The following is a 10,106-nucleotide window of genomic DNA, read 5'->3' on the forward strand; positions in this document are numbered from 1 at the left end:
CTACCTCTGTGTAAATTCTTAATACACGTGGTATTTTTTTCTTTAACTTTTTACTAGATATTATTTTATTTGCCTATATAGTATAATTAACATTTTATGGATTCAAAATATAAATATATAGCAATCATCATATAGTAAAATAACTTTAAAAATGAAGGTATTCGGGATAATAGAATAAATTTTTTAAAATATAGAAAAGTCATTTATGCATTTATAATGGAAAAACATAAAAATATATCTGCAAAAATTGAGACTAAAATAGGGAGGAGGGGGACTCAAGTACCTATGCACGACATACTAAAATAACATTTGTTAAAAGTACTAATTGGTCTTATAACTATTTCATCAAAGAACTTATCTATTAGTTTGAATGTCGTTAAGATTATAATTCTAAATAAAATATGCCATCAATTGATGATAGATAAAGCACTCAAAGGTGAAAAAGAGTAGAAATTTCATAATATAAAAAGATTACATAGAGGAGAAATTGATAATTAAAAAAAGGAAAAAAAAAACATTGCCTCATTTATTGGAGAAGTAGTATAAATTTCAACCATACACATTGAAAAATATTTTTTTTGTTTAAATTATTGTAATATATATTATATTTCTTCACCTTATTTGCTACCTTATGCATGAAATTTTCTTTCCGTTTTGCATCTAATGTTGCTAATTACACTAAAAAATATGGAAAGAAATCTTAGCGTGTGATTCTTGGAGAGAAAGAACCTTATTTATTTAGGTTTTCAATTTTATATGTGTTTAACTAATTTTGATAAGTCTATAATTAATTGCTAGATGTTGGTAAGTTGGAACTTATTTGGGACATTTACGTAAGATTCCCTTATTTTTTTAAGTTAAAGTTGGAAGGAATATAATTTTCAGTTTTTCACCCATTTAAGTTATACCAGAATATACTTTAGGATATCTTTTTGTTAAAAACTTGAAACAACTTATTTTCAATACTCATAATACAAACAGGGGCTTGACTCCCCAAAATAAAAAATGAGATCAGCACTCCTCTATATTTTGAAAGAGGGGCTAGACAAGAAATGTACAAACTTACAAAGACAAAACGTTAGTAAAGTATTCAGATGCAAATTACCTGTACACAACCCCATTTGCACATGGTCTAAGGTGGTCCACTCCCCATTTTCTAGCAAACAGAACTCAACTTCCATTCAAACAGAAAAAGAAAATGGCAAAGACATTAATTTGGATTTTCAAGAATCTAATGAGCAGCCAAAGCTAGCACCAACTCTTGATTCTGCTGAGGCTCAGTTTTCTTCTTTGGTAAGTCCAAATCAACCCCATTTAATCTATGTTGCTCGAGCTCTTAAAAGTATTGTCGGAAGGCACTACATTTTTTTGAAGATCCGACATGAGTGCGGAGTATCTAATTGAGTTTATCTACAACATCAAACCCGGAGATGATGGAATATATGTAGACTTAGTCTATATTGGTTGGACTCTTTAAAAATGTTGCCTGGTGCGTGTCGGATCTTCAAAAAATGAAGGCCTATTTTGAGGATCCGACATGGGGGTTGTATGGGGAGTCCGAGCAACATTGCATTTAATTGAATTTATCTGCTGAGCTAAATTTGAAGGGGCATTTTGACTTATCAGATTCTTGATGTTGTGTTCCTTATTTTTTTATTTTGCAGAAAATGGTATTTAGAAGAATTTTTGTGCTGATGATGGGTTGTTTAGGATGTGCTGATCAGCCAACAGAACCAAATGATAATTTGCAGGAATCAAAGACAGTTGTAGATGAATCTGCTATTAGTACTACTACTACTTGTAGAGTCAGACTTAGTGATGGGAGATTTTTGGCTTATAGGGAAAGAGGAGTGCCTAAAAACAAGTGCAAATACAGAATTATCATTGTTCATGGATTTGGAAGCTCCAAAGAAATGAGCTTTATGGCTTCTGAGGTACACACACATCTCTCTCTCTCTCTCTCTCTCTCTCTCTCTCTCTCTCTCTCTCTCTCTCTCTCTCTCTCTCTCTCTCTCTCTCTCTCTCTCTCTCATATATTTCAATAAAAAATTCCCAAACGTAAACTTTCACATATATATATATATCTGAATCTTGAAATTACTGTTTTGTGAAGAGGCTAGTTAAGTATCAATCTGCTTTAGAGTTGAGAATTGGGTATTGAGTATCTTAAATTTGAAGATAAAGGGTTGAAATAAATAGATCCAGATGTGTTTTAAGTTTGTCAAAGAAAAACTATAAACTTTTGAAGTTAGCCTGTTAGCAGAGTTGTTTGCACTGATAATTGGTTTCGACTTTTAAGAGAAGAAATTATTTGATAAGTGCAATACTAGTGCCAAAATGCAACGGATCCTATTAGAACTCCGAAGTTCAGCGTGCTTGATTGAGAGTATATATACCAGAAATTTCGCTAAGAGTGTTTCAAGATTTAATTTATATGTATAAATAATACTATTTGACCTATACAATAACAACAACTCAATAAATCCCACAAGTGGGGGTCTAGGGATGTTAGTGTGTATGCAAACCTTAACCCTACCCTGAGGTAGAGAGGCTGTTTCCGGTAGACCCTCAGCTCAAGAAGAGAAAAAGAAACAACAAAACTACTATTTGACCTATATACACATTATAATTTTGTTGACTGTAGCTCCGCCAATGCTGCTAAGAAGTCCTCGAGTTACCTCCCTTGTCGACCTCAATTAGTTTGAGACTAAAGTGTAGTTGATTGATACCTTTCTTTTGTGTTGTTTATCATCTTTAGCTTCCTTCTTTTGGTAAGGATTTCTAGTAGGAAACCAGAAAGTGATTGCTTTTCTCTCTTTTCTGCTAAAGGAATGTCATTCTTGAATTTCCACAATATTCCTTCTGGATTTACATAATTCAGTTGACAATGCTCTAATAGTTTTTTAGTTCTCAGGAACTCCTGGATGTAATGGAGATATACCTTCTGATATATGACAGAGCCGGATATGGAGAGAGTGATCCGAATCCAAAGCGCTCAGTTAAAAGCGAAGCATCTGATATTGAAGAGTTAGCTGATCAGTTGCAATTAGGATCTAAGTATTATGTTATTGGCGTGTCGTTGGGATGTTACCCTACTTGGAGTTGCATCAAACGCATTCCTCAAAAGTAAAGAATACTCACTTCAGATTTTTTTTAGCTTTTCAGCTTTTCTTGTCAATGTTTAGGCCTAATTGTTTAGGTTTGAAAAATGTATGCACTGTAGGCTTGCAGGAGTGGCTCTAGTTGTCCCGTTTGTCAATTACAAATGGCGCTCGCTACCTGATGATCTCACGAAAGATGACTATAGGAAACAACTTTGCCTGTTTATGATTTGTCTCACACGATATACTCCAGGGCTATTACATTGGTGGTTGACTCAAAAATTGTTCCCTTCAGCTACTGCTCTAGAAGGAAATCCTACATTTTTTTGTGACAAAGATCTCGACGTTTTGAAGAATACACCGGGATATCAATTATTCACTCAGGTAAACTTCTTCAGCTATTCCCAAAAAAGAGAACATGATAGAATATACACAGTCGACCAACTTTATTAACTCAAATCGGATCAAGTTGTACTTGTCCAAGTTGACTCGATACTAATACCATCAACTAAGCCTTATTTGGCCACTCTCGTGAGCTATAGTACTGTTTTACCCATTCTGGTCAGAAGCGGATTTATGATTTAAACTCTATGGGTTTAACTTTTAAGGTTCTTAGCAGTTAGCATTGAACCCATTACATTTTTAAAATTATGGGTTCAGACTTGCTAACTGTTGCAATTTAGTGCATTTTTACACATAAATTTATGATCAATATCGGAATACTGGGTTCAGATGAACCCAATGACAGAACTCTACATTCGCCCTGACTCAAGCTCCCCCGAATAGTCTGATCTTTATATTCCTATTGTTCCTTTTTGTCAGGAAACGATAAAAAATGTTTAGGTGATTCGATTTCATACTAATATAGCAAGCATTGGAACTACTCCGCTTTCTGTTATGTGACAGATTTTACTTCTATTGACAGGACGGGCTAAGGAAACGAAGGGTATTCGACTCCCTTCGTCGTGACTTTATAGTAGCTTTTAGCAAGTGGGATTTCGATCCACTGGAGCTAGGTAATCCATACCCACAAAACGAAAGCTCTGTTCACATCTGGCAAGGTTATGAGGACAAAGTTGTGCCTGTTCAATTACAAAGATACGTCTCGCAAAAGCTCCCTTGGATTCGATATCATGAAGTTCCAGATGGTGGTCATTTGCTTGTGTATGATACTGTAGTGTGTGAAGCTATCTTAAAGTCGCTTTTGCTCGGGGAAGATCCTCCATTGTACAGGCCAAAGTTAGCTAGCTGACTATTTATTTCATTCTTGTACTCAAAGATGACCATGTAAGTAATTTATTTCTAGATATCAGTAAAGTGTGATTGTTGCATTTTCTCAATTATCTTCCTGAATAGAAAAAGCCTGATGTGTTTCAATTACCATTTGAAGAATTGCCTGAAACATATGGTACAACTAACTGGAACAAGGGGAAAAACCCGTGGCTTCGAACTACCTTTGTTTCTTTGTTTCCCTATTAAAATGCAAACAGCTTATGACTGAAAGTATAGCTGGTTTCAGAGTTCGTCTGCGGACTTCTTTTTTTTGGGTAATCAATAAAGTGGAACGATACAGAAAAGATTAGCATGACTCTTATGCAAGAGTGATATGCGCAAATCAAGAAATGGACCAAATAAATGCAGTTCAGTATATTGATCTCAAAACCATAGAACTCAAATTCCATTTTTTATGCTAGACATTCTAATCATTTTGTCTCAAATCCAAGATATGCCAAAAAAGGGAACTTTACTGGTCAGCTTCAATGAGAAGTGTGTTCTTGATTCTCCTTTATTATGATGTAGTTAATCAAATAGGATACTTCCATCTTTAGATTAAGAAGACATGTTTCCCACAAGTCCAAGGATTTCCTTTTCTGATAAAATGAATTTGCTATGTAAGGCTATAAACTAACTTCTTTTCCTGGTAAGCGTCATCTTGCTTATTGGACCGAATGACTCTATGAAATTACGTCGATTTTTCACATATTATGGGTAACGTAGGAGACATCTCTATTTTGTCCCCGGGGAATCTTTAGAATTCTCACTGCTTAACTTTCAATTCGCCTCTGACCATCAAATGAAATATGAATAACCCGTCCTCTAACACCTGATTTGAACATGTGCCTTTTTTCCTTAGGATTCCCTCCTTGTTGGTGGGCTCTAAAGATACTCTTTAACATGTTGTGATATTGTACGTTTTGGACCAAGCTCACACGATTTTTTCCAAAAGGTCTTACACCATTAAGAATATTCAACTCTTTATAAGTAGCTTATTTTTCTTTTCTACTTTCCATGTAAGACTTTGTTCTCACATACCCAATAATCTCCCCTCTTGAACTAAGTTCACATGATCCATCATCATTCATGGGCTAATTTGGAGATTAACTGTGTGCCAACCACATAATCTTGAGTATTTACGGCAAGCAACGATGTCCGAAATTATGTCCTTTTTGGGACATTACAGCATGCCGTAAAAGTAATTCGTTGGGCTTCCATGGAATCAAGATAAAAATGCAGTATAGTGTACTAAGTTAGGTTATGCATAGATTAAGACAATGCCAAAGTAAATAAGCATATTGTCACGGACCCAAATCCTTACATTGGGTAGCGGCACCAGCTCGCCCGTGCGGCGCCTGCAGTTCCCCTCGCTTCAGGCCAGCCTTCTTCCTATCCCAGGATTTCCAAGCACGATCCTGTGCCTGTTGGTGGGGCTCGCCCCAACTTGTGCCGCCGGTAAGATGCCTAAGCCCTTGGCCCTAGACATGTCGTGGCGCTTCATCTTAGGATCACAATCTATGCGCGACCTGGGGGATTGGCTTAGGACATGCCTTGTCCTTAGCCAAAGACTGATCATCGCTCCCCCGTGCACAACCCAATCCTCAAGCTTGACACTTGCCTAGTGCATCCGCGACTAGCTCGTGCCTCGCCCGAGTAAGGCAACCTTTAGCCCTTGGCCATTGTCATGCGCCTCTTTCGTGCCATGCCCATACATAGCCCTCTTGCAGCACGCTTCCATTCCGAAGTAGTGCAGTGTCGCCCACACCTGCACCTTTAGGCCAACGGACCCTTGCTTGCATGGTTGAACCAAAGCCATGCTCACAAGTCGACACATGATGCCCCTATGACAGGTGCGTCAAGTATCCAATCGGCACGGAGGTCTCGTTCCAACATTCGGCAGCCCGCGGGGCTGGCCGTTCCACACATCGAGCCTCCAGCACCACTTTGATGCCCAACGCTAGCCCGAAGGCGTTGCGCCGCCCATAGAGTTTCCCTAACTCGTATGGGTGCCTTCGACACTCCTTTTGAGTCATCTAGGCAGGCCCTTGAGGTTGCCCCCAAGGTAGCTCGTTCTATACGGCTCGGTGGCAGCACGCATGGGGGAGGCAGGTCAGAGCTTTCATCACCTATACCCCCCCTTATATATGCTTAAAATTAAAAAGCCCAAGTTGCATGAGTAGACTGTTCTACGTCAGACCATCAGAAGGATCCTTTCTTACCAGTTCTTGGCCGAAATCACAACTCCAAAATGCGAGTTGTGACATCCTCCCACACTCATAATGTCATCGTCCCCGATGACACATTATGGCTTAAGACATCCCGGAGTCTGCCCCTCAGGTATGCCCATTCAAGCTCCCTTTGTCATGTGGGTTGGACTTCCTCGAAGTCCTTTCTCAAAAAGGAGTCGTGCCCCATGCACTCCTCCTCCCAAGTATCTTCCAAGCGTGCCTCATGCACTTCACCTCTATTCGGTGTTCACTTGGAAAGTGCCTCCGCACTTGCACCCTCTGGTGTCTAACTTTGTGATTGACCCACACTAGTCAAATCACACCATGACCCTCACGGTCTTCATGTCCGTCTGAAGCTTTCCTTCACAGGTTAGCACATCAATGTGCTCTTTTGACGCCGCTCCCGTAGCCTTAAGATGCCCTCTTTGGCATGGCTCCCGTAGCCTTTCACTCCCGTAGCCTTAAGATGCCCTCTTTGGCATGGCTCCCGTAACCTTTCTCTCCCGTAGCAGTAAGACTACCTCTTGGCATAGCTCACGTAGCATTCCGCTCCCGTAGCTTTCTTTGCCTTCACTACCTTGAAGATGTGTTCGCTTCCAGACCCACGACTTCGCCCTTATGCCTCTTGCATAGGCAGGATCCTCCCACACTCAATGTGGAGGATACATCTTAGCACTGTCGTCCCACTTGGAATTCGGCCAGCACTTGGGACGACCTTTGGTGAGTACTACATTCCCAAAGTCATAGCATCGCCGCATTTCCGAACAAAGCTCTTTGTTTTCCAGTTGTCACTTCCTCAGCAAGTAGCCAATGCTCCCGGTAGTACTTCAATATTCGCCCTATAGACAAGCGCCCTCTTGGCCCTGCTAGCACGGCTTCCCGGTTCGGTGTGCCTCGCACTTGGACACTCTCGGTCCCCGATCATTCGACATACCCCTTTCCAGAATGATGACACCTTCTAACTTGGAAACTCGCCCCATTTCGAAGCTTCGCTATACCCTCGAATCCGTTTCTTCACCTTGGCAATGCCCTCAGGCAACCCAAAGTCTTCTCCCGAAGGAAAGACACTCAACATGATGCGTTGCACGCATCCTTGGCAATATCTCCGCTATGATCATGCCCCAAATTTATAGTCCAAGCCTCCCACTCTTTCGCAATATAGTTGCACGACCTGGCAAACATGGCATTCTCTTAGCCATCCGACTCATCGGCATATCATCTCATTCAGTAGCGACCTAGACTTCGAAAGACAATGGAATCATCCATTTCTTTCGTCGACCATCGGTATCGGGTTCTCGATCTTTGGTGGCATATGAACATCAATCTCTGCTTTGACGTGATCTCGGCACTGACATCCAAAATGCACTCGCCATATCCACCCTTTTGCCTTGACGTTGTGCCATGGCATAGTAAGGCCTTAATCAACTTTGATACCCAGCTTGTCACGGGCCCAAATCCTTACATTGGGTAGCGGCACCAGCTCGCCCGTGCGGCGCCTGCAGTTCCCCTCGCTTCAGGCCAGCCTTCTTCCTATCCCAGGATTTCCAAGCACGATCCTGTGCCTGTTGGTGGGGCTCGCCCGTAGGCTCGCCCCAACTTGTGCCGCCCGTAATATGCCTAAGCCCTTGGCCCTAGACATGTCGTGGCGCTTCATCTTAGGATCACAATCCATGCACTCCCTGGGGGATTGGCTTAGGACATGCCTTGTCCTTAGCCCAAGACTGAGCATCGCTCCCGCGTGCACAACCCAATCCTCAAGCTTGACACTCGCCTAGTGCATCCGCGACTAGCTCGTGCCTCGCCCGAGTAAGGCAACCTTTTAGCCATTGGCCATTGTCATGCGCCTCTTTCGTGCCATGCCCATACATAGCCCTCTTGCAACACGCTTCCATTCCGAAGTAGTGCAGTGTCGCCCACACCTGCACCTTTAGGCCAACGGACCCTTGCTTGCATGGTTGAACTAAAGCAATGCTCACAAGTCGACACATGATGCCTCTATGACAGGTGCGTCAAGTATCCAATCGGCACAGAGTTCTCGTTCCAATATTCGGCAGCCCGCGGGGCTGGCCGTTCCACACATCGAGCCTCCAGCACCACTTTGATGCCCAACGCAGGCCTGAAGGCGTTGCGCCTTCCAAACGAGTTCCCAAACTCGTGTGGATACCTTTGACACTCCTTTGAGTCATCTAGGCATGCCCTTGAGGTTTGCCCCCAAGGTAGCTCGTTCTATACGGCTCGGTGGCAGCACGCATGGGGGCGGCAGGTCGGAGCTTTCATCACCTATACCCCCCTTATATATGCTTAAAATTAAAAAGTCCAAGTTGCCCGAGTAGACTGTTCTACGTTAGACCATCAGAAGGTCCTTTTCTCATCAGTTCTTGGCCGAAATCACAACTCCAAAATGCGAGTTGTGACAATATTCCCTCACTATATCTTTTAGGGGTCCTTTGGTTCGTAGAGAGAGTAATGCCTAGATTATAATACTATGATTAATAATGTGCCTAAAATGTCCATACTCAGCTTGCAAATTTTGGCTCCTTGTTAAAAACTTTAAAAAAAATATATCGTTGCACTTTAAAAATTACTCGGAAGGGGAGCCTTGTAGCAACGGTAAAGTTATTACTGTGTAACCTATAGGTTCTGAGTTTGAGCCGTGAAATCAATCACTGATACTTGCATCAGAGTAGACTGCCTACGTCACACCCTTAGGATTTTCCTTACCCCGATCCTACGTAAACGCGGAATACTTCGTATACCGGGCTGCTCTTTGCCTTTAAAATTAATTGGTATCTAAGTAATAAGTGTGTTCTTTAGGATAGGAACTGCGAATGCTTATTATGGAATTTTAATAGCAACTGTATATGCTTATGGAATATGAATATTCGTACTTGTTTCTCAGCTGGTGCAAGTTATGATACACCATGTCACTGTCACTGTCAGTGTTGACGACACATACAAGCTACTTGTGATTGGTATATATGAATGATTTCCTGGGACGGACTCACGTAGTGATAAGCGGGTTTAACTGAACCCGTTTCGTCAAAAAATAATAAGGTATATATGTTATAAATTAAGGCTAAAGCTAGGTAAATTTTGTATAAAAATTATATTTGAACCCACTTGAATGAGATTTTTCTCTTGCAAAAGTGACCAAGCAGGTTCAAAGTATTGGTGAGGCTGTGTGTTCAAATTCTTCTCATGTTTTGTGCATACTTTGTTTTTTTATTTGTATAAATTTCAACAAGAATCAGAAAAGGAAACTAACCCATAAAGATAGCAACATATCCTAATATAACTGTCTTTGCAATCAAATTGTTTTTCTTGTGGTATATATTTTGCCGTTTTCTTTATTTTATTTTATAGTATATATTCTTTACATAAATTCAATAGAAATTATATTGAAGTTTATTTTACTCCAAAAGGTAATTTTAGTTCTCCCTTTCATAAAATTTGCTAAGACTTGCAAATATATTTGTTGAAATTATTCGTCATTTGTTAGTTT

The 10,106-nt window shown here is 40.7% G+C and overlaps 1 protein-coding gene and 1 non-coding gene across 2 annotated transcripts; both read left to right on the plus strand.

The window, feature by feature from the left end:
- The first annotated feature begins 989 nt into the window (after nucleotides 1-989).
- Nucleotides 990-4,481, plus strand: LOC107777160 (uncharacterized). Its single transcript, XM_075239481.1, has 5 exons — nucleotides 990-1,293; nucleotides 1,665-1,934; nucleotides 2,915-3,126; nucleotides 3,224-3,485; nucleotides 4,027-4,481. Exons 1-5 carry the CDS (start codon nucleotides 1,006-1,008, stop codon nucleotides 4,351-4,353), a joined length of 1,359 nt encoding a protein of 452 aa, XP_075095582.1. The 5' UTR covers nucleotides 990-1,005; the 3' UTR covers nucleotides 4,354-4,481.
- Nucleotides 4,482-4,635: 154 nt separating this feature from the next.
- Nucleotides 4,636-4,738, plus strand: LOC142174056 (U6 spliceosomal RNA). Its single transcript, XR_012703409.1, has one exon. It is a non-coding gene; the product is annotated as a U6 spliceosomal RNA (small nuclear RNA).
- Nucleotides 4,739-10,106: the final 5,368 nt, after the last annotated feature.

This window comes from Nicotiana tabacum, chromosome 19 (genome assembly GCF_000715075.1).
Source record: "Nicotiana tabacum cultivar K326 chromosome 19, ASM71507v2, whole genome shotgun sequence".
Classification (NCBI taxonomy): Eukaryota; Viridiplantae; Streptophyta; class Magnoliopsida; order Solanales; family Solanaceae; genus Nicotiana; species Nicotiana tabacum.